The sequence below is a fragment of the Arachis hypogaea genome, chromosome 16, assembly GCF_003086295.3.
Source record: "Arachis hypogaea cultivar Tifrunner chromosome 16, arahy.Tifrunner.gnm2.J5K5, whole genome shotgun sequence".
NCBI lineage: Eukaryota > Viridiplantae > Streptophyta > Magnoliopsida > Fabales > Fabaceae > Arachis > Arachis hypogaea.
Genome location: NC_092051.1, coordinates 148,317,843 through 148,344,158, shown reverse-complemented (window position 1 = coordinate 148,344,158; position 26,316 = coordinate 148,317,843). Strand labels below are relative to the sequence as shown.

Below are 26,316 nucleotides of genomic sequence, written 5' to 3'. Positions count from 1 at the left end.
TTGTCTCATAAAAACTGTTGTTGCTCTCTTTTTGTCTCATGATTTCTGCTTCTTTTGCTACTTTTGAACTATTTCATTTTGGATGACTGTAATAACTCTTAACATTGGTGCACTTTAGACAGCTTAATTAGTACTTTGGTCTGTGCTCTAACTCTTTTCTGCAGGATACAAAACTTTGTTTTTGTTGCTCTTATCCGCCCTTGATGACAAAAGGGGGAGTAAAATTAGCAATAGGATAGGATAGGATAGTAGATCCTAGTACCTCTTACTTATTCTTGCTGCATTAATACTTGTTTTCACATGCCGAATTTGTTTGCTGATAATAGCTTGATGTTGGGCTGATTATGTGATGTTGCTCATTTGATATCCCTTGTACAAGATATATTGTACATAACTCTTTATCGTGCTTTCTTTAAGAACAATGTGAAACAGGGATAAAGAGGAAAGCATAGATTCAGGGGGAGCTACTGTTGAAAAGGATAGGGGGAGCAACATAAAATCAAAGGGAGTTTTCTAAACCTAACTCAAACTTATTTCCTTTTGATTATTGCTTAAATCATGTTTGTCATCAAGGGGGAGATTGTTGAGTTAAGAAATTAACTAAATTAATTAATGATGACAAACATTATTTTTGAGCAAAATAAATAATTAGTGTTGATTAATTATATCTACTTATTAACTAATTGTTTATTGTTGCAGGCCAAATGTTAATAGCCCAAATGGAATAAAAGGCATTCAGCAAAGAATATTGGGCTGAAAGAAAAATAAAGAGCCCAAGCAAAAGCAAAGGAAGAAACCAAAGAAATTAAATCGGGCCATGCATACTAATACCTGATCCAAGCCCGAACTGGTTTCAGAATTGAAATTCCCTCTCTCTTGCTTAACTAAAAGCAACGTTCTTCTTCCTTATAATCAAGTCACATCAAGATTTCAGAAAAAGCAAGAAAGAGAAAGAGAAGAAAAGCTTCTTCCATAAGCCATTAACCAAAGAAGCAAGAGAGAGAGAGTTGAAGCTTGAAGCACAGAAGCTAAAACAGAAATCCCAAGCTAAATCAAGCTTAAGAAAGGTAAACCATATCATCTTGCATGCATCAGATCTTCATCCTTTCTTCCCTACTCTCTGCTCTATCCGAAAATGGCTTTGAAGGGAAAGTTGTTCTCTGCCCTATTCTGCTGTGTATCTACGGTCTTAATCAAAACTTGGGGACCAAGTTGGTGTTCAAGGGTTCAGATTTGGTTGATCATTGGAAAACAAGTTCGGTTACTTCTTCATGGCTTTCGGTCAAGTTGGAAAAGTCAGAAGCAAAGGTTACTCTTTGATGTTAAAGATGAAAAAGTGAATCTGTGAGTTGGTGAAGCTCAAGGCTCAAGGTGTTGACCTTGGATGAAGAACCAAGGAACATGCATGAAGATAAAAAGGAGCTTGCTGTTCATTGAGAGGCAAGGAGAGAAAACCAGTGAACCTGAGGTGTTTGTTCTGAGAGAGCACTTTGAAGAAGTTCAACTAACTGGACAGTGTAACCTAATCAAAGGTGCACTCCGCCAGTATGAAGAACTGAATCAGAGGCTTGCTAATCTGGTTTTTCGCATAGCACAGAGGCTGTTGATGAAGTCAATCTCCTTCATGTTTTACTGATTGTAATGTACTTTTCTAAGCTTATCTTTCTGTAATTTCTTGAGAGAAAAGGCATTGTGAGAAAGCTTGAGAAAAAGCCATGAGTGGAAAAAGGCTGAGAGATACACTTGAGAGAAAAGCCTAGAGTTATTTTCTGATTTCTTTAGGTTGGTTAAGTGTCTTGTATCTTGTACCTGAAAGGTATCCCTTTCTTAGTTGGGTTAGCACTAAGAGGTATAGTTAGGTATTAGCATAGCCAATGTCAAGTTAGGTTAGAACTTGAGTATGAAAGGATTGGGTCAATCCTGTGTTATTGGTGTATGTAATACTGTTAACTATAGTGAAATTCTTCCATAGTTGTGGAGGAGACTGGATGTAGGTTGCATAGCACAAGGCAACCAAACCAGGATACTTGCTGGTGTTAGCTTTTCTTTTCTCTGATGTGTTCTGTTTTCTGATATTCATGAGACAAAAATAAATTGTCTCATAAATTTCCGCTGCTGAGTTCAAACAGAATCAGAATTGCAAATTTGTTTTAAAAGGGTAATAACAGCAACTTAAAAGGAAGGCATAGATTCAACCCCCCATTCTCTAAGCCTACCACAACCTTCATATCTTTTTGTCAATTTTATTCTGGAATTACTATAATTATTATTACAATAATTATTAAAGATATAATTATTTATGCAATTTTTTTTATCACTTAGTAACTTTAAAAGAAAGAATTTTAGTATAAGACAAATAAAAAGAAAAAAAAAGTCTATATATAAAAATTCAAGTAAATTCTAAAAAGAGGTTTTTTCATAAAAAATATATTAAAAATATAATCTTATATGTGTATTTTTTTGTTAGTTTAAATTTTTAAAAATAGTAATGGTTATCTAAAAAATGATAATAATATAATTAAGGAAAGGAATTAAAAAAAACAAAAAACAAAGTTAGACAAAAAGATGATAATAGAATGAGAAGGGTTTTTTTTTTACACATATACTAATAAAGATTAAATTTCTAATGAATTGGGTTAAAAAGCTCATCTATATTTTAGACTAGTGATTAAATAATACATTAAATTTTCAGAAAATGATTATTAGTTTCTAATCTTATATATTAACATTACTTAAAAAAATGTAATTAAGAATAGTGGTAATGTAGTAGCTAGCCCACTAGCAGTTCAGCAAGTTGCTGTCACTAGATACAGTAGATTCCAAATCCAACAAGTAGAAAACTATATGACATGTGATCTGGCTTCGATCTTGTTTTTGTTCCTTCTTTTCCACTAAATACCTATATTATAATTATACCTACCTTGTTAAATCCCAAACCATAGCCTCATGTAGTAAGCATCTCGTGAATATAAGTTTGTATATAAATATATCATTAGTTTAAAAGCAATATTTTATAGTATTTTGACTTTTAGATATTAAAGTATATTTTTTAAACTAAAATAAAAAATTCCTTATTTTATTTAAATATTTTATGCATTAATATTTGAAGCTCAATAGAAATGGAAAAATATATTATTATTCAAAATAGTTATCACAAATTTTGTGAGCAGAAGGAAGTGTAACGTATAGTAGGTCTTAGGAAAAGAGAAAGAGTGATATATTAAACACACGTATCGAAAGAGGAAAATGTGTTACTTTTTTTAATATTGACTCTTTTATGAATTAATGACCACATCATTTTATTTTATTCAACTAACTTTCATTTTTCTAGGTTCAATACTTTTATACTAATTATGTGATTATTATTTACCATATACTTTAATTTTATGTCATGTGATTATTAATTATATTATATTTAATATTTTTATTCCTACCTTCTTATTTCAAATAAGTGTTTATTTTCTAAAACTTTATACTTCCACAAAATATGTGTCCGCCACTTAACAAATTAATACAAAACATAACCTTTAATTTTTTTTATCTAAAATACATAAATTAATAAAATAATTAAAGAAAATAACTATATTATTATAAAATTAAATTTTCAATTTGTTTTATATGACTCTAGCTAGCCCTTTTAATCGAATAGATGAAGTATCTATTTTATAGTCTTAAATTATATGTTGACTTTTTTTGACACGTTAATTATATTAACTTGACTTCGTCGTCAAAATTAAATATCATTATTGTTATTATAAATATTTCCATCCCAATTAATGTACCGGAAAGAATTAAACCTCCCGGCTCATGCATGTACATTATTGAAATTAATAATAAATACAAATATGCATGTATTTGCTGACCATTCAATCTGTATGATAAATTAAACCTTGTTACTAATTATTTCTATAATTTTAGAATACTCTAAATTGAAGTATTAAAATAATAATACACAAGCCTAGAACTAGGAAGATTCATCAAACCTTGATGAATTTCCAAATTGCAGAAGAATACATGGATTGGTTTTTATAAGAGTCGGCGGTGGCCACTAATAAAAGATGTTGAAATTGAAAATTGAAAACTCAATTCATTCATAGTTGGTTTGCTTTGTTTGATTTATACCAAATTAAAGTGTGCCGGCTGCTATGTATACTGTTGACCATTCTCTAATAATAATTCTGGACCGCGTTAATTCACTTCTTCTCACTTATTAATAGAAATTCATAAATCAAAGAATTTGAGAATAAGAACCTTTCTTCTTTTGTACAGTACTATATAGTTTAGTGGATTTTGACTTTGAACTTGGACCTAGTCTTTCTTATACACTCCACCTCATCTTTCAATTCTATCTTCTCTCACTATCAAATATAGTTTTTATTTATTAATTGGCTAGTGGACTCTTTCTGTTAAGTAATTTATCAAATATTTTGAAAACAAACAGCATGCACTTAACAAATGAAGCTGATATAAGAAAAATAATGATATTTCTCGAAAAAAGAAGTTTAACAGCAATCCCAATATAGATTAATGTAGATGTATGAATAAATACAATGAAACCAAACTCAGAAATGACGTACCATTTGACCAAACTGAGTGTCATTCTTGGCTACCAAGAAACTCCCCTCATAACTAAGAAACGTGCTTCCACTTCACTCCACCTGTATCCTCACTGTTAATAATTTTCCTCCTCAATATAAATAAATATTTATTACTTCAAATAATAAAATATAATATTAAAAATGTTTAATATTATTAAGCTTTACTTTCTCACCACTTGTCAAGCAACTTCCAGTCCATTATGAAATGCTGGGCCTCCTTTATAAACCCCACTCCACACTCTCACTCCCTCCATTACTTCACAACTTGAACAATAATATTTCACCAAAACTACATACAACACATACAAACACTTTTTTTTTTTTACATATTTTTTTCTTTTAATTCGTATCGAAATCTTATTGTTATCAGATGGCTCTAGAAGCTCTGAATTCGCCTACGGCGAACTCTTTCGAAAACAGCCACAACCACGGCCACAGCCAGTTTGAATCTTGGACTAAAAGAAAGCGCTCAAGGCGAGGATCTTCTCAACCTCGCTTTGACCACCACAATCCGCCGTGCACGGAGGAAGAGTATCTCGCTCTATGCCTCATCATGCTTGCTCGCGGACACGCTGGACCTGGAACCGCCGCCGTTCTTCCTCCGCCGCAACTCACCGCCGGAGATTCTTCAACCGCGGCAAAACTCAGCTACAAATGCTCCGTCTGCAACAAGGCTTTTCCATCTTACCAAGCTCTCGGCGGACACAAGGCGAGTCACCGGAAAAACACTGCCGCCGCCGGCGGAGGAGATGATAACTCTACGTCTTCAGCAGCCACCACTAGCTCCGCCACCGCTGGCGCCGCCGTGTCCGGCGGCGGTTCAGGGAAGGCGCACGAGTGCTCAATTTGTCACAAGAGTTTCCCGACGGGACAGGCGTTAGGCGGACACAAGAGGTGCCACTACGACGGCGGCGCGGCAGGGAGTGCAGGCGGTGTTACGACGGAAGAAGGTGTGGGATCTACTCACACCGCCTTTAGCCACCGCGACTTCGACCTTAACGTTCCGGCGTACGGTGAATTCTCGAGGGATGAAGAAGTAGAGAGCCCTCACCCTGTGATGAAGAAGAGGCCACGTGTTTTCATGGTGCAGAAGATCGAAATCCCTCAAATCCGTTAGAAAATTTGGTGAATTAGATTGCAAAACTTGTTTAATTTCAAGTTTAGATTTGATTTGATTTGGATTTTATTAGATTAGGGATGAAAAAAACACTGAGATAGATCCAGATTCATATATGAGTTATATTTTTTTTAAAAGATTTTTATTATTTGGAGAATTTTTAGATTGATTTGTTTCTGTAAATACTGTACTTTTTGGGTTCTCTTTTCAGAACCAACTCTTATGATTTGGAATTGTACTTTTTGACGGTGGCATGGAAAAATTCAATTTATTTATTTATTTTCGTTGTGGAAATGAATTCAGTTTTGATTTTGACCTATCCAATCCATGCATGGAATGATTGATCTGATCTATAGAGTGGGGTACTATGGTAAAAAGCTCCTTCAAATTTGTTAGCTTATTCTTCCTGTTAGATTCGATTTTGGAAATTTGTTTATCATAATAAAATAAAGCTACCATAGTTTAATGGTCATGGTAAGAAAATCATCATACATTGAAACTCTTAAAACGTCTAGTTAGTTATAAGTTCCATTCTTGATTGTAACTATTAGAACGAAAATTTATTTTAATAGCCGTTTAAGGGAGTATATGAGAAAAGATGTTGGTAAAATGAAAAATAAAAAAGTGAATTAATAATTGATGATATTTTATTGAGTGGAATGATGGTGATGATTGGGTAGCAGAGGCAATGGTGTGAGTTGAGTTAGAAACAAGTTGGCACGCATGTTTCAATGTTGGCGGTTTTTACTGTTTTCCCTTTCACGCATGTAACTAACCACATGTTAATGTTACCTCTTTTTCTCCCACTTTTTTCGGTCAATAAAGGAGTAAAGTTGTACACTTACCATATTTTATACTATTTTAACCAAGAGAAATGTTATTCTTTCTTTAAAATATTATTTTTAAGATTTAATTATTTAATTATAATAATTTTATACTGTAGACAACCATATTTTATACTGATATTAAGAATAATTAATTAATCAGAACAAAAATACTATCTTACTCTCAGAGCATATAAGAATTTCTCTGGTGGGGGAAATTAAAGAGCACATGCAATTTACTTAAGCTCATTTTTTTAAAATGCTAGCAACTATTATATTGTGAAGAATGTAACAAAAAGTTGAAAGGAGTGATTCAGATAAAAACGCTTAAAACGTCTTTTTTTAAAGATATTTTTTAGTAATTAAAATTTAACATATATAATTGGTTAAATTGTGTTATTTTGTCAAAATTAGACTAGACAAATTGATTTAAACGAAAAAATGGCAAATCAAATTTTAAACTGGTCTAAATTAATATTATTTTTTATAAAAAATGACTACAATACCCTTATTATAGAGAATGGTTAAAATACTTATATATATATATATATATTAATTTTAAAAATTTTAAATCCTAATCCTACGATAGAAAAATAAAGGACTAAAATTTAGGATTCTCAAAATGAATACATATAATAGAAGTATTTTAGTCATTTTTTATAATAGGGTATTGTAATCATTTTCTATAAAAAAAATAATATTAATTTAGACCAATTTAAGATTTGATTCACCATTTTTCGGTCAAATCAATTTGTCTAGCCTAATTTTGACAAAAATAATACGATTTAATCGATTATATGTGTTAAATTTTAATTATTAAAAAACATCTTTATAAAAAAACGTTTTCGGCGTCATTATCTGAGTGGCTTCAAAAGTTGAATACAAGAAATTTTTGGGTTAAACATAACAAACAAAAGATAGTTAGTAGATTTTATGTGAAGTCAATTTTGACATATGCAATTTATTTCAAGACCAATTAATATATAACAACTATTAGACTATAAATTCAGTCATAACATGTTCAATTTATTCACCTGCTGGCCTTAATTTTCTACTATAAATAGACAAATTTATCTGCTATCTAGTACCTTTGCATTATTTATTATTTCCTCCAAATTTTTATTAGTCATTTTTTGTCAAATAATAAATTTTGCATAGAACAACAAAAATTAACAGATCTTGTTTCTACTAAAAAAAAATTACTACTCACATAAAATTATCTTTATATAAAAATAAAAATAAAAAATTATTAAATAATTTAATATATTTAATTAAACTATCTAATACAACATATGATGATAATATCTTAAGTATCATATTTAGATAAAACTAGGTTTATGTAATTAAGTAGCTTATAATTTTCCTATATATATGGTAGATGTCAATATATACTATCAACGTTGACTCTGGTAAGTTTTACTTCGCATTTTCAATGTGTCGGAGTATTATTAATATTCTTGCACCGCGTTCTTGAATAGTTGAATGCTAAGACGGTCCACCCTCTAATAAAACATTTACTAAAGGCCAAAAATCACATAAAATTAAAAGGAAGGTTCAGTTAGACATAAGAATGGTACATCTTTACTTGCGTATGTACTTACGTATATATGAGTTAATAAGAAGTAGAAATTTAAACCTCCTTTCAGATTAAAGTATAATGTACTTATGTACAGATTACTTATCATGGATTTCCTAAGCAATTTGCATCGAGTTATGTATACTACTTAGATATATATACATTAAGTTTTTTTTTTCTTAAACATTACTTTAGATTACTATGACTATTATATAACAATATAATGCCAATTTAGGTATGTTGATCAAAATGCAATAGAAGTTATTTTTAATATGTAGATGAAGATAATAATTTAGTTGTATTGATATTTAAAGTATATTATAATATTGTGGATGTGCAGAAAATAATACGCAGAAAACATATTATTACAATTTGACACGTATTTAATACGTATTCTGTGTATTGGCTAGAATATTGACACATGTATTTTTGTGTGTTGTCAAAATATTGACACGTATATGTTAACTCTCTATTTGTAAAATTTATTCATCTTTAATTACACTAAATAATTTTATTTTTAATAAAAATATCAATATTTTTTTTTATATAAAAAAAATCAACCACAATGTAACCGTATATTATATATTATTGTAACGGTGGAATGAACTCAAATGTAAATTATAAATAAAAAATAACATAAATATAATGGTTTTTATTGTATAGTTAAGTCACATGCTACATTTAACATCATCATAAGAAAGACAAAGAGGAACCGTCTGTTGTTGCTAAAGTAGGTGCCCAATTTTTAGGCCAAGTTTCCTTTGCGTGTTAAAGAGCAAAGTAGACCAAGATGCCAAATTGTGTTCATACTATAAATATAATGGTTTTTATTTATTTATTTACGATAATATTAAAAAGATAATATATAAAATTTATTTATATACTATAATATCTATAATTTTATACACATAATATTTATAATAATTATATATTTATTATATTTAAAATTATATAATTATTTTAATAATAATTAATAAATATTAAATAAAATATTTTTAAATTATTTAAACTGATTTTTTTATTGACTCTTAAATATTATTATTTATTTATTAAATTTATCTTTGGTAAATAACTGGTGAATTTGGTATCTAACCCCCATTGCACAACGCGTGGACTTTTTTGTGCGTTTTGTTTGGGTGCACACGTTTTCCATTTCTAGTTTACACGGTAGAGGAGAATTTTCCAAATTCCAATTATCACTCCTACAGAAAAGATTAATGTACGGACACGACACGAGACGACACGAGACACACTAACACGCGAACTTTAAAATTTTATATCACATGGAATATATATACATATAAAATATAAAGTAATTTTTAGATAAATTATAATAATATTTTGATATTTTATTAATATTAAAATATAAATTAAAATTTTTAATTATTTTTAATATTTTATTTTAATTATATCAAGTATTTAAAATATTTTTTTGTTTTAATAAATAATAATATATACTATATTAAATTTATTTTAAAAATATATATGTTAAGAATAAAACTAGACACGCAGATCCACGATGGTATTTAGGTATATTTATGCATGTCCAGAAATTTTTATTTATTTTTTATTAAGACATAATTGGATATAGTAGATATACTTATCGAATGAGTGTCGATGAATATCGTGTCCGAAATATGTCCGACATACGGACAACTCATCGAAATGTCCGTACTTTCTAGCATGCAACCATATCATTATTTATTAATTTATTATTTTTGTGTTCTAATATACTAACTCCCATTAACATTAACGCGATAGTTTTTTATTCCATCATGAAATAATTTATGTAATTTGATTTTTTTTCCCGCACAGGTATTATTCCTAATTCTGAGCAAACTTAGCTCAAGAAGGTCTTTTATAAATAAGAAAAAAAAGGACATAATAATGCATGCACTTCCCATTAGTCCATTACTTTCTGCTCCCATTGAGTAATGTCCATGACAAGGGAGTGTTTTTCTTTAATTGTTGCTTTGATTTTAAGTTATTGCAAAAATTTAAAAAGATATATACGGATACCTTCATTTTTCACAATATATTATTGGTTTGCAGTTGCACTCACACTTTATAAAAGTTACATCCTGTATGTATTATTTTTTTAAAGTTGATGAATACCCAAAAAAATTAGACTATTCTAAATTTATAATAATATTTTAAGGATTTTAAATAGAAACATTTAATTATTTATTTATCAAATTAATAAAAATATTTAAGTTATTTTTCTATAATTTTAAAAATCTTAAATGATTGAATGGATGACTATGTATGTATAGTAATTGAACTCATATTTTATATGGATATATAGATCACGCAAAAAGGGATGAGTTATATTTTATTATTATTTTTTAACAATAGAAAAAAAAGTATGCAACATAAGTAGCTGGATTCCTGGATCTATCTAATCCAATTGGGCACCTCTCCAAATCAATTGTTAATATATACTAGCTAGGTAATGCTAGACATGTGAAAATTGCATACCTTATATTATTTAATAAAAAACAAAAACACAAAACCTTTCTCAACTGCTACTATTTTGAATGTATGTATATAGTCAGAACAATTAAATTAATATAAGAGTTAAGACATTATATTGCTCACTAATTTAATCTTAAATTTAAATAAATGAACATCAACGATGTACATATGCCACGCTACAAAGTAAAATAATCCATTGAAATCTTCATGAAACATTATTATTCGTAAGTAATATGAACTTAACTGTGACATATATAATTATAAGTCCAATTAATTGTATGAATTATTAAAAATAAGATTAGGAGATACCGTAAAAAATAAAATAAAAATATTCTTAAAATATAAATAATTTGTTAAATTATTTGTATCTGTCAATTAAAAAATTTGATAAAATTTTAAATTAAATTTAATTTTAATGCACTGATAGTTTTACATTGATATTATATGAAAATTAAATTCTTCTAAATTTATATATCTAATATAAAATGTACTGATATGAAATTGTAAACAATAAGTCTCTTGAAAATACTTATTAAAAGTATGGATGCATAAAATTGCTTAAATAAACATAACCAATCATGCTATGCACATAAAAAATTAATTATGAAATCATTTATTTATATATAATATATATTAAAATATAAAATTTATATTAAAAATATATAAAATAATACTAAGAGTGTAGTAGAGTATTTAATTAATAAACCCATAATATTTTTAAGAAACATATATATATAAAAAAAGAATATAACGCACCAAAATATTTAGATATCTTTAAGCATGAGAATGAATTATTTGGGCAAAAACATGAGTATTTAGTAATTCATAGAGAAATGGATCTTTTTCAGTTTTTTTAACACTTAATAAAATACAGTGCAATTTCTCATCTTTAATTTTAATAGTGAAACCAAAAATAAATAAGAGAGAGAATGATGAATGATTAAATTAAATATTATATACTATCTAATTTTTTATTCATTAGAGATGATCCACTTCCAATTAATAGTGAGCAAATTAAAAGCAGCAAGCTTAGAGAGTGGATCTATCTAGAAATGAGTGAATGGTCCTCAGAGTTATAACCATAACCAAAGGAGGTTGCAATTCTCAACAACTTTTTCAACTGCCGCAAGTGTCTTTGTTTCTAGAATCTTGACGAAAGAGTCCAAGTTCTTGGAAGCATGTAATTTCTGATTTCTAAATTGGAATTGCTCAAGGCGGCGGCGTTCTCTTTTGGTTGACACTAAATAATTGCAAAAAAAAAAAAAAAATCACATCCCAATTACAGTGTTTAATCATTCCATTAGCAGTATGACTTTTATATAGATTTACATTATAATAGTGTAAATTATTATCACCAAGATAAGCATTGAGTCATTAACATGATATTAATTGTAACACACATGTTTAATATATAACTAATAGATGTATACTCATTATTTTTTTTTTAATATACAACCTCTACCAATTTAAATATCCATAAAAATAATTTTCCAAGCAAAATACATATATTAAGTACCAATCAAATTAGATTTTTTATACAATTTTCCTTTGCCATGCTTAGCAAAAAAAAAAAAAAAAACTAAATTAAGTGGTATTATAAAAAATTAACACTTTTATTATTGTAACTTATATTTAATTTAATTGATGATTAAATATTATTAAAATATTAATTAAAAATTTATTAATTTTTTATTTATTTTTAATTGTTTGTATAATGAATCTAGTTGAGTGTGCAGATTTTGGATTGGACCAAAAAGTTAGAGCAGTCCACTTTGATTAATAAATTATTTTAGTTTTGTGCAAAATTAATTCAAACAGAAATTGGCTGAAACTTGAAATTGAGATAAACTCAAATCACAAGCCCATTTTGATAAAACAAAAGAATGAAGGAAATGGTCCAGGGTCGAGAGAGGTACTTGCATGTTAGCTTTTGTTTTTTCCTCTCTCTTCTCTCTATTCGAACAGTTGTTGTTTTTGGGTTGGAGAAGAAGTTGCTTGGTTGAACCGATTTCAACCTTGAAAACTTCCCCTTATATATTAAGGGTGAACGACCAAGAGTTGAGACAAAGGAGAGAAAGTGAAAAAGCACAGAGTTCTCATAGCTACTTAACCTTCCTGAGTTCTTCTACTTCAAAGATGTTCATTTTGTTTTCTTTTTCTTAGTATTGTCCGTCAGAGTCGCATGGTAAAAAAGGCAAATATAGTGAGGGGTTTGTAAGAAAAAGACAGTGAGAGAAAAAATGCAGTGAGCAATATTAGAGAAAAAGTCATACATGTTTCAGAGTTTCTTTGTACATCTATATGTTGTGTTTTTTGATGCTATGAGAATTCCCTTATAAGTTGGGTTAGCACTTTGCGGTTGAAAACTAGGTTTTGAGTCCTAGTCAAATTCAGACTGGGTTTAGAATCTATGTTTGTCCCTGATAGGATTGGGTAGATCCTAGAGAAAGAATTGGCGATTTTAATCTTGTAAAAGATAGTGAAATTCTATCATTGTTGTGAAGGAGACTAGATGTAGGTCACATTGCACTTGCACCTAATGTCTGAACCAGGATATATCTGGTGTTAATTTTTCTTCCCTACTTCTTTATCTGTTTCTGGTTATCAGGAGACAAAAACAAAAATATCTCTCAACTCACTACGAGACAAAATAAGTGTCTCTCAACTTGACATGAGATAAAAAGCAGAAATATCTCATGAAGTTCCTTAAAAAATTAGAAATTAATATTCAGTAAAAAGGGGTTAAGATTCAATCCCTCTTTTTTTAGCCACAAAAATAAGGATTTTGATCCTCTAAAGTTTGAATTTTACTTTGGAGAGTAAAGTGTGATCTTCTACCCTTGAATAGTTTCTCTTTCATATTTATTCTTGGTCCTACCTATAAAATTAATGGTGAGAGATCATACTTTACTCTCTAAAATAAAATTCAAACTTTAAAGGATACAAATCCAAAAAAAAAATGAATGCATATAACGAGAAAAACAAATTGAGACTACCATAGATTCATTTAAAATGGATTTAAGAGATTATTGTGTAGTGTAGTGATATATCACTACCAGAAACACAGTAGTTTACCACGGAAAAATACTCACGAACAAGAAGTAGTGGCAAATTTCTATGATCGTGGTAACCACTTGCAATGTTTTGCTTTTCTATGGCTAAATTGTGCAGAAGTTTTCACGTTTTTGTTTGTCTGTGGTCAACTTGAGCTGGACTCTCTCAATTGCCACAAACTCAATGTTTCCTTCCATCAATTTCAAAAATTTTATATGTAATTTCTACTATTTCCAAATTTAAACCTTAATAATAAATTTCAATTTCTAAGGGTGACTTATTAAATTTGTCTATAGTTCGTTTTTTCTTTCTCCTTTCCGGCCATTTTCAATTGATAAGATATGCATTAGTTGGAATAATTTAAAAAAAGTACATGCTTATAACTCTAATTAATTAAAAATGAATATTAAAAATATAAAATTTATGATAAAAAAAATATTTTTTTTGTCCCTAACTCACAATATATATTAGTTTTTTTAAATTTTATTTTTTTATTATTTTTTATTAATTTAATAAAAAAATATTCGACATAAATTAACCTAGGTTTATTTCTAAAATAATTACAAAATTTTAATTTTTTTGACAATTTTTTATATTTTTTTAAATTCAATCAACCAAAATTCATAATTCTAATTAGTATGTACTATTTTTTAAAATAGTATATAATTATAATTTCATAATTTTTTATTATAATTAATTATTAATTTAAATTAAAAATCTCAGTTACTTGACTAAAATAAATTTAAATGAACGTTTATAATAATACAAGTGAAATTTTTGGAAAAAAAGTAACTTTTACTTAGTACCAAAGTAAAGCCCACTTACTAGATAATTGGAAGAACTCTTTTACAAGTTCACACTATTTTTCAGTTTTTCGTATCCTTAGTAACTCAGCATTGAGTAACCGAAGATGTATTAGTTGAAATAGTATAAAAGAATACATACTTATAACTTTAATTAATTGAGAATGAATGTTAAAAGTATATATAAAATTTATGATAAAAAAAGTATAATTTTTTTGTCCCTAATTCACAGTATGCATTAATTTTTCTAAATTTTATTTTTCTATTTTTTATTATTTATTAATTTAATAAAAAAATATCCAACATAAATTAGTTAGGTTTATTTTTGAAATGGTTACAAATTTTTAATATTTTCCTCAGGCCAAAATTGATAATCCTAATTAGTATGTACCGTCTTTAAAATGTGGTATATATTATAATTTTATGTTTTTTTATTATAATTAACTATTAATTTAAATTAAAAATCTCAATTACTTAACTGAAATAAATTCAAGTGAACGTTTAAAAGTAACTTCCACTTAGCACCAAAGTAAATCCACTTACTGAAAATCGGAAGAACTTTCTCACAGGTGACTATGGTTCAGTTTTTCTGTATGTTTGGTAAATTCAGCATTGATTCGCCAAAGAAAGTCCCAAAAGAGTGAAAATCAAGATTTTACAGGCAATCTTGAATCACAAAGAAGATTGGAAGGAACTCTAAGCAGCTCTTTTTTATGTTTATCTAATATTTTCTCTTTGCTGGATCTTTATTTTTTTGTATTTAAAATACTTTTTTTTTACCATTCACTAACTCTTCTCCAATATTCCTTGTGTAGGAACTAGATCTGTGTGTATCAATGCTGCAACTTTGGCTCTTGTCGATGCTGGGATCCCTATTCAAGTTTGTGTTTTCTTTTAAACTGTTCAACTTTTGATTTAGCTTTGTGGCTTTGTAATTATTGAAACTTGTATGAATATAGATAAATTTAAATTAAGTGAAAAATAGTGTTGGAGGTCCTCGTGTTACTGTTAGAATTCTGCCAAAGTTAAATAAGGTGGCACTTCTTCATGTTAATTTTTTGGCATTATTTTTTTTTATTTTTTTAGTCAACAATGTAAATTAATTTTAGACCTTTTTTTGTTATCCCAACATGCATTCTTTATGTCGATAGATCCTAAACTACCAATTGACAACTAACAATTGAAGGCTACAAAGCAATTGCAAATTACATCCTCGAAGTAAGTGTTATCCCTTAATTTTTCTGATCATCCTCTATGGAGTCAAATCATGTTCTATTAATTTCTTAACTTGATTCATGATCTCTGTCTTATCAAATTTTATTGGAGCACACAAAGTAATCGGAGTATGAACAAAAATTTAATGGCTAAAGTTACATGTCCTTTTTGCTATTTATCTACAAATATTTTTGCATGTGGGTTGTATGTTTAACAAGAAATGCAGAAATTGATACATTTATTTTGTCTTAATATGTTTAGGCTTTTAGTTTTTTGTATCATTTTAGCAAAGTTTGATATTTATTTTGTAACGGTTATATTTAAATATTTTTTTAACATTAAACCATGTAATTCAGGATATTTGTTTTTCAATACTAAGTATTAGTTAATTTCATATTTTTATATTATGGATAATACGTATAGGAATGTTATTATTATTATTTTTTAATCTTATCTGCTAAAATTTTATATTAAGCAGCATTTTTATTATGATATTTTTTTATTTAATTTTTATTGTTAGCCACGGAAAAAGTGTGGCAAAAAAATTTGGTGTAGTCTATTTTATCACGGATAAAGTGTGGTCATCTTTTCATTTTGCCACAGAAAAGAACGTGTTTAAACGTGTTAAAATTATGGCTAACAAAATGTCTCTACAGGTGTTAAAACCGTGGCTAATGGAGTAAAAAGCGTGGCTAATTAAAAACGCGTCGCCCTCTTTAGCCATGGATGTTTATTTGTTGCCAAAACGTAATTGCCATAGTTTTTTTAGAGTTTAGTCACGGATTTTTTTTCTGGCTAAATCCCTTGTTTTTGGTAGTGTATGACAAAAAAAAAACGACTGCATGTTATTCGAATTTGGTATTTGGTAAAAGAGTTGTTTGGTTTCTACTTCAATAGAACATAGAATAAGTTGCAATTAGATTTTAGATGGATTATATCTAATTTTCTCATTTTGTTTTTGTTTTTTATACGTTATTTTTAGCTTGTGATTTTTTTTGTTTGAAATCGATTAATAAATTAAATTAAATGGCTTGGAAAAAAAATTGAGACTTTAAAAATTTCTTGTAATTTATAAAAATAGTTTTACTAGGATGGAATGACTTGATTTTTAAAATTCAAGTTACTAAATAGTTAGTGTTTATTATGATAACACAATTGAATTTTTCTAATATCCATTAAATAAATTTACTTCTTTATTTGTAAAAAGATTAATTAAAAATTTTATATATATGGTGAAAATTCAGATGTAGTCAATTTTACATAAAATTAAAACAAATTATAAATGATCCATATAATTGTCGATTTTTCTTTTTTTTACTAATATGTAATGAATTGCCAATATTATGGTTTATACAAGTATTAAATTTTTTCTTTGACCAATTGGTCAGTGGTCAAGATCAAGAAAATAAGTTTCTTTATTTAACTTTATTATATTTTTGTGTTTCTTTTCATACTTTTAATGAATTGATGTGTGATCTAGTAGAATAACGAATGATTATTGTCACTCTTGTACATGTATTTTTCTATTGTATTTTTATATAAATATGTTTAATTAAAATGAAAATGATATGAGTACTCACTCCTAATAAAAAATGAATTCAAATAATATATTTAAGCTAAAAGGAGATATATTTTAACAATTAGATAATTGACCCAGTACTTTAACAAAATTAAATCATAAAAATGATAGAATATGTCAAAAAGAAAAAAAAGCACAACAAAAGAATATAGAATTAATAAATATTAATAAAGCAATGCCAAATAGTTAACATAAGTCAACTTTTTAAAAATTAATTTATTTATTTTAAATTTTAGACCTTAAATTATAAATTCTAAAACAAATTTGTTAATTTTTATTAATTAAAAATTAGTTATTTATATATTTATATTAATAATATAAAATTTTTAATTTTTATATAAAATTAATGTAAAAATTATTTAGATAAATATTTAATATCGAATCGCTTCGTCTAATGACTTAATTATCTACTACTTCAAAACTCATTAGACGTTCACTGTGAAATAGGAAAATTAAATTCTAATGTATACAACTGTACAAATATCAATATCTTGTTGGAAAAAAGAATTATTTTAATTATTTTGAAGATAAATGTTAATAATAGTAGAGAGTAGGCAATATGGAGTACCCACCCTCCATAGATAGTAAGTTCTTTTTGTTTGCTTAATGTTATGTTGAGTCATATAGTGATAAAATGGATATCAATATAAAGAATAAAAATAATTTCCTTAATAATTAGGCAAAATGATTTGTGTTGATGTTAGCTAGTGGGTGTGATGTTGCTGTTGTCCACAGAGTGTTAGATGGCATCTTTTCTCAGTTGCATTACATGTGGCTTCTTCAGGAACCACTAAACTTGCATGAAAACTTGCAAACTGATGAACACACTTTAATTTCTTTCTTTTAATTTGTTTAGACCTCACACGTTCTATGTGTAAGCTTCTGTATCCAAATTTCGGTGCCATGCCATATATATTCTGCTACTATCTTTGTCTTCACACCACACGCACGTTTCTTAACCCAGCTAGCTGCCTACCTCATCATTTTGATTGGTTTTAGGTTAACAAAATCTAAAAGTGATCTACCTTTGTCTCCTATTAATCTACTCGCTTAAATATTAACATGACAAATTAAATATTGTTGTAGCAAAAGAAAAACACGTGCTTTTTTATATGTAAAGAAAACAACTATAGTCGAATTTTACAATTGTTTATTTTAGTTATTTTATTCCCAAGAATTAAATTTTAAAATTTTTTTATTTTGTCCTCTATTTGAAATTCAGGTTATATTATTTATATTTTATCAACTGTAGAGAAAATTCACTTGAAATAAACATTGTATTATATTATATTGTATTATAGTGTGCACGTTTAAAGTGTTATAACATTAAAATATTTTTAAATCGTGCGACAACATTTAACTTATTGATGACAGACACTATACTAAAGGCACTATACTGAAGGGGAAAGGAAAAAAAGAAAACTTAGTACAATCTGGACCCTCATAGGTGGACTTCGGTTTGGTTTTGGGACAGACATACATGTAATGATGGGCTCATCATGAAGAGCCCACCGGTTACACCACTTTTTTTTGGCGCAAATGACAACCACTAAGCATCTATATTGAAAGAAAACTTTTCTTTTTTCCGGAGTTAGGAAGAAAAACACCAAAAAATTTAATAGATTAAAGAAATAGAAAAGTTGGCCTTCTTATGAAACAGGCAAACACACAGAGAAACTGATATAGATTTTGGATATGGACTTAGGAGAACAAACCTAGCCCATAAACTTCGGCCCAAAGCAGATAATTCTATATTCTCAGGCCCTAAAATGGTCTAGATTGTTGCATCTACCAACAGGCGGAAAAATAAATTCTGCAGTTACTACTACCTCGTTGAGTGTGTTGTGTGGGTGTGTAATGCATGAACAATGCCTATAATTAGGGGCGGTCTAATCCAAAGAAAAAAAATAATTGTCGGGACCAATTTTTTCTTCATTTAATATAAAAGCTAGAATAATTCTAAATATTGTTTAATACAGAACCTTATTTAAGTTTTATACGTCTGTTACAAATTTATCGAAAAACTTTACAAATCTAGCTTTTCTTGGTCCAACGACTTTTCTAAAGTACAAATTCATCTTGTACTTTGTAGACACCAAGAGGTAATTATAAAACAGTAATATTATATAACCAAATTATTTTGATAATCAAATTTAACTAGATTGATCCAATAATTTATTAGTACAATAAAAACAAATTGAAGAAGAAAGAAGAGACGCATAAGAATAAGAAAAAGAAAAAAAATTAGTTAAACTTGTTATAAAAATAACCTATTCTTTCAGCATTTTTCATTATAAAAGGCAATTGACATAATGGTATAAAGGAGTACGTAATAGTAATACTATAAACACTAAATACATAATAATAACGGTAAAACAGAGGGGGAATTCTTCAAAACCTTCACCAGCTTTTAATAGGCTAACACATACCAAAAAGAAAAAGGGAAAGGAAAAGAGAAAAACAAAAAGCTACATACTTTATATACACCCTTCGGCACTAATGATTAAAAAACTAAAACAAAATAAGGCCGTATACAAATTAGCTCGCATTTTAGACAACTTCCAATCCTCACTCTTTGCACAAGATTGATCAGGTATTTTTGAATATTGAATTCAAGGCCAAAATAACGCCTTATCTGTTATGATGTTAGCACTGAAATTTGGCAGGGTAAGAGCTATGTTGTTATTTGCTTGTTAATTTTGTTGTTGGTCTCCAGGGTAAGCGTTTCAGTTGTGAAATGTGTGATCTCAGGCTACACTCTCTTACCTGTTCATAAAGAGGTATTTTTTTCATAGTGAGTTTCTAGTTAATACCCTCCCATTATGTTTGAACATATCAAACGAAGAATCAAGAGAACTTTAGGCCTCAAAGCCCCCTTTCTATTAGAGATGTGTAATTTATACTCATTTTTGTCTCGTACACTAAGCCAAAACACATTATAATGGATTAATGGATGAAGTGTGAGATTCACGGGATATGTCTCACACCCAATCAAATAGTAAATTGGTGAGTAATGGCTCAATGTAAGAAACAAAATGAGTGCACATCTTTTCTGATATACAAAATTTACCTGCATGGTTGTTAACATTGACAAAAGGTCTTTGCACTCTTCAAGCAAAACCATCTCCTTTGCACTTAAGTTGGAAACTTCAACCACAAGTGAATTCACGTGCCCAACCTATCAAATTGCAAATGCTTTAAGGCCAAATTGACATGTCATGTCAAAGTTCAAAGGCTAAATTAAGTTTATAACTCAAGTATTTAACTATTGCTGGAAATTCGTACACGTGTAAATTTGTCAAGGCTCAAGGCCGCGGGAACAAATTAAAAAGAAAGAAATAAAGCAAACTGGGTGGGTCATGCCGTCTGCACTTCTATTTCACTGTTACCTCCATGCAAATCAACAGGAGGTTTAGAGAGGTGAGATCAACAAATATACATTAATCGTGCAAACATTGGTAGTGGAGAGAAATACATGTTAGCAGCACCGTATAGCAAATTAGTGTTTCGATAAATACAACATATATCAGTCTTACATATTTTGCTAGCACAAAGCAGGCATAACCATAGGAAAACAATGGAAGAATACTTATTTAAAACATAATTAACGGTTGTGTAGGGAAGGCCAGTGGTCAACTTGCTGGACAAGAAATACAGGCCGACTTGTGAAATTGAGGAAAAATGGAGAGAAATGAGCAAGAACACTGTTTTTTTCTTATGGTTATGGTTACAAGGAATATGGGTTTTAATCTTCATTTTTGTCTCCCTAAAGCTAAAATACCAAGTCCAACTACAGATCAAAATGAAGGGGAAAAAACACATGGTCATCAATAAAATATATTTGTTTTTAGAACTAAAATTCTCAGAGGGATTTGGAAAATACATATTGGATTTTCAAAAGAAATGTAGTAAATTAATTAATATGTTACATCCCCCACCCCTTCCCCTTTTTTTTCTTTTCCCCTCTCCCTCCTCTCTTTGTCCCTTTCTCCTCTCACTCTTTCTCTTCCTTATTTTTCTAATTTTGTGTCCGAACAGGATTTCCTCTTTCACTATACATACATGTGCCATCCCTAAATGGAAAAAGTCACAACTCATAACAACGGACTCAATGCAAAAAGTGTTGGTTATACTGTAGGATTTACTTAAAAACAAAGGCAGAATTTACTACATCAAACTAAAACAAAACTCTTTACTGATGCTAATGTCTGTTGGAATACCACTAAAACGCAGTTGTGTTAAGTGTTAACAAAAAGGCATCCTGTATTCTGCTTCTAATCAAATACCTCACTCGAAAGTAGACATGAGTTGGGCAATAAGAGCACAAAAATTATGGAGTAGGCATATAACAGTCGACAAATATATATCTAAAATGCATATAATTGTATAATTTTAAGCCTTCGAATGCAATAAAAAGTATGCCTTTTTACACTTAGGTTGAAGGGCCAACAGCCAAGGTGGTATAGTTGTAAAATGTTTGGAATTCATTCAAATCTCAAACTATAAATAAATATTACACCATGAAAAGGCATTGAGCAACAGTATGGTTTCTAAATTATATGGTTCTAAAAGCGTAGAATTTAATCATTGTTAAATATGATCTATATAAAGAGATTAGATTATCATTGAACGGAAGATGATTAGATGAAATTCTGAGCATGATGCAAATTGGCAACTGTTCATTTGTCAATGATATGGGCCCCATCAGTAAATGTCCACCATAACACTGATGTACCAAAAACAACCATGCACGTAGCATACCAAGCGGAAATAGGGAGTTATATAAAATTATTGGGTTTAGCTACGAAGTACAAAGTGAAGTGTAGAACCATAAGTCGTTCAACACTATAGCTAGCTGGAAGTTCAAAAATCAAGTCCAACACAACTTTCTTGAAAATGCAAACTAAACCTTCTTGAGAGATTATTGCATGAGCATAAGACTATGATCTCACATTAAGGGCACACCCCAATGGAAGTGAGTTCTGCCAAATTTGGTTAAGATATGACCACTTGTTTAAGTTTTCGACCAACTTTATTACAAGTTTGCCAAAACATGTCTTACATTTGTGCTTATCTAAGAAATTTTCAACCTTATGTGCTTTTATCTCCTGATCACCTAGCAAGACCAGACTTATGGTGTATAACACCCTTTTTCCACCATAATCATAATCTACACCAGGATATACCAATGTCACTTAACAGTTATTAGAAAATCATTTGACATTTACATGGCTCAAACAATAAGTGAGACCAAGGTCACTTAACAGTTATTAGAAAATCATTTGACATTTACATGCTCAAACAATAAGTGAGACCAAGGTCAGTAGATGTGGCATATTGAAGAAACGCATACCTTTGGTAACAGCAGGCATATCGACGATGCCATTGCCTGCATCACATCCATTGCTGAACAAATAGCGTCCTTCACGTTAAGCACATCTGCCTGAAGGTAAAATATAGAGGGCTCCACATTAATGTTAAATACGTAAATGAGTAATCACTCTTGAGAGGAAGAGAAAAATAAGCTTTGGGGGGGAAAGTAAAATACCTTGGCGCCGCTAACAACAGGAAGACGGAGCGTGCTACCTTTTAATGCTTCAATAGCTCCTGAAAGGGAGCTAGAGTACATCCGATCCAAACTTGGCCAGTCTTCCAAATACATCATCTGCACAAGATGATTCCCATCAAGAATTTAACATCAAACTTTAATTTCTCTCTAGTATATTATGCATGCAGGAAAATAGATCTCTGTGAATCAAAAATGGAAGAAGTTTTTAGTTTTTTTCTGCACACAATTTTGGTGTGATTTCGATTTTCCTGCAATTACTTTTCCTTTTGGAGTATCCTCTATGGTTCCATTGATAAAAACGAACACCCAATAATGAACAGAATCCAGTTTATCCAGAAGGAATTGCATGAGGGATTCCCATGAACAAATATAGAGGCTACTTTTGATAAGGATAATAAAAAAAATGTATATTATAGTTGACAACCTAACTGGATGAGAGTTATGCTATGAAGGACCACGTGACTTGACGATCAAACTAATGGATGAAACTTTAAAGAAGGAAATGCAACTATAAACCAAATCAAGCTCAAAAGGCACAATCAAATTTCAGCAGAAAGGAAGCTGAAGATCTTACTTGGCCCTTGAGGATGGACATAAGCTTCAATTGTTGCTTCAGCAATTGTAACTCTGTTCTTTTGGCTCTAACAGATTCTCGTAGTTTTGAGGTTGCTAACCATGCATCGTAGAGGCTTTTCTGAGACAATGAAGAATATTAGGGGGCAAAAGCAACAAAATAAACCAAACATGCAATGCAAAAGAAGTGCTGAAAGCAAAATAAATACCAGCAATTGTAGTATAACAGGCATAAAAAAACTATATCTACACCCGCTTTTCCTTACACAAGAGCACCCTAAAATTGCAAAAATGAGGCTGGTCTTCGTGATATGACGCTGATTAGGAAGAATAATTCACACAAAACACAGATTCAGAACATTTACTCTGCATAACATGAGATTACACTTCCAAGTTCCAACAGTGTCTTTCTTCATTACATAAGTTTGGTGACGGTCATGGTTTTTATTGCCGACAGACAAGCATATTATGGCTAATTGCATCAAAATCACATTGCAGCAGAAACTGTAGTGTTTAGCTAAACTTTCCACAATCTAATGCAAACACCATAACTTCATTAGAAACATATATTCAAAATTTAAATATTTCAAAAACATACCTCTGCATTCAATGTCTGCGCAGAGAGGGAAGCATCTGCCCTGGCGTTAACAAAACGCCATTGCAGGTGCCTGTTATACACAAGCCTCAATAAATGCGCATCCACAATTCGATTTTCCCCAACCTTTCCTCTCGGAACATCAACAGCGAAGCTCAGAACAGAAGGCTCATTCCCGAAGAACCTGTTGTTCAAACTACCAGCAACTCCGTTTCTAACCTTTGCAGGACTCGCCCCTCTTGATGACGGTGACCAGACCGCCGGAGACGGCGTAGCAGAGAGCCTCATTGGGGAAGCAGGTCGAACCGCAGAGCGAATTGGAGAAGAAGCTTGTCCCCTGCTGTTCGCCGCTCCTCGCGGGGACGGTCCAGGACTATCGAACGATGTTCTCTTTGGCGCCAGAAGTTTCTGTGGAACCGTCACTGCTCTATTTCCACCGTTTTTGTTGCTAGCTTCTTGCCAGAACCTCGCCGGAACAATGAGTGAACGCGAACCTCGCTGTGCTCCAGCGCCAGAAAATTCCTGTGCTCCGGAGGAACTACCGGAAGTCACGCTCTCACTATCGGAACTAACGAGCTCGTGCAGCGACTCAGATCCACCATAATCTCTATTTCTCTCCGATCTAGTTATGGCTCCGTCGTGTGAAGAAACCCGTGCGTCCATCGAATTCTGCAGCGACCGGACCACGCTCGCCGGCGCGCCGAGTTTCCTCGTCAAAGAATCGCCGCAATCCAAGCTCCTGTTCATGCAATTTGCCGCCGGAAGAAGTTTCCCCGGCCATCGGTGCTGATCCGAATTTCCGCTCCCCCTCGGCGTCGGCGTAGGAGTCGCCTTCCTCCTCTCCGGCGTGCTCTTCCTTAAACTCGCCGGCGTCGGTGACGGCGCCGGCTTGCTGACCTGGATCGGGAACGACTCCCCCTGGAACGAAACAGACAAGCTCCTGGTCGCCGTGAAGAGCATCCTCTGCGCCGCAGGCGCCTCGGCTCCGCCTCCGTTCGCCGTACTCGGCCGAGGAGTCCCCTGCCTCCGCCGCTCCACAGACTGCGACCTCTTTGCAGCAGCAGAAGAATTCACCGTCCTGGTCACCATCGGAGAATTGCACCTTCTAGGAGTAGACGACACTGAAGATGACGAAAACGACGTCGTTGAGGACGAACATGACGAAGTAGAAGTAGGAGTGGACGAAGACAAGTAGCGGGAAGTGACTTCTCGAGCCTTGGGCCTTCGTGGTGGAGCGATCGCATTGTCCGATTCGGAAGGTAAGAGAGGTGGTCGTGCTGGCCTTGGGGTTGGGGTGCGTTTGGTGTTAACTGGAGCAGAAATTGCAGCTACCATTGCAAACTCTGAGATTCTTCGTTTTCATCAATAGTACATTCCAAAATCCAAACACGTCCTTGGGAAATAGAAAACACAAGGTAAGATGTGAGAACCCTAAATTAGAAAAGAAGAGCGCTGAACGGAGAGAGGGGGTTAAATTTGGAGAAAAGAGGTAAGTGAGAGTGTTATATAACGGTTTTGGCGGCGAAAATGTGAAGGTGAATGTGACCGTTACGCTTCGCCGGCGATGAAGTATGAAGGAGTGAGAGAGTGTAACTGTCACACGCTGCGCGATTGGTGTTGGATTTGGGAAAAATCAACGCCAGAAATGTGAGGGAGGGACGAAGGTAAGTAAATGACACTGTTACACACGTACGCGCCATGTGGAAGGGAATAAATGCACTCGCCAAGTTTAGAGGTGCAGTTCTGGAAGAGGATAATTTGGTAAAAGAGAATGTTTTATATACTATTTTGAATTATACACTTTATTTTTTTGGCTCACGTCTTTTACTGTATTTTAAAATCAGATTAAATGCGTGCAATGCAATATAATCGTATAGATATTTTATAAGAAGAAAAAAAAAAGAAAAATTTCATAGATTTGAATTTCTTATATGCAATTCACAATCTTATAATTTTTATGTGGTTTCCTTCCCTTCCCTCTTTATTTGTGGGCTTGTGGCTGTTGGATTTGTGCTCTGAAGGGCATTTTTGTAAATGGACACGAGAGTTCACGTCACTTTCCCTATGGTGACGGGCAATTCTTAATATTTCATGAAAAAATGGCAAACAGAAGAAAACGACGTAGAAAGAAGGGAGAACTATATATAAACGAGGAACTTGGAAGAGGGAATGAGTCTTGGGAGAGACGTTACGCAAACGACAACAATATTGCCACACTTTTACATGAAACGACAAATTCTTGGGGCATACTGGTTAATAGTAAACGGCGACAGTATAAATATATACAACCATGTTATCTATACACTAAAATTAGGAAAATAGATATTCTCAATTTTTT

At 30.9% G+C, this 26,316-nt stretch overlaps 2 protein-coding genes across 2 annotated transcripts; one reads left to right on the top strand and one right to left on the bottom strand.

Annotated features, from left to right (window-relative positions):
- The first annotated feature begins 4,245 nt into the window (after window positions 1-4,245).
- LOC112697763 (zinc finger protein ZAT10) lies at window positions 4,246-6,032 on the top strand. Its single transcript, XM_025751077.3, has one exon. The coding sequence runs from the start codon at window positions 4,969-4,971 to the stop codon at window positions 5,713-5,715; it is 747 nt and encodes a 248-aa protein (XP_025606862.1). The 5' UTR covers window positions 4,246-4,968; the 3' UTR covers window positions 5,716-6,032.
- Window positions 6,033-19,501: 13,469 nt separating this feature from the next.
- LOC112697760 (QWRF motif-containing protein 2) lies at window positions 19,502-26,085 on the bottom strand. The gene is made up of 6 exons (XM_025751076.3): window positions 23,982-26,085; window positions 23,385-23,504; window positions 22,790-22,906; window positions 22,595-22,684; window positions 20,312-20,419; window positions 19,502-20,007 (listed from the first exon to the last, which is right to left on the bottom strand). Exons 1-6 carry the CDS (start codon window positions 25,311-25,313, stop codon window positions 19,924-19,926), a joined length of 1,851 nt encoding a protein of 616 aa, XP_025606861.1. The 5' UTR covers window positions 25,314-26,085; the 3' UTR covers window positions 19,502-19,923.
- Window positions 26,086-26,316: the final 231 nt, after the last annotated feature.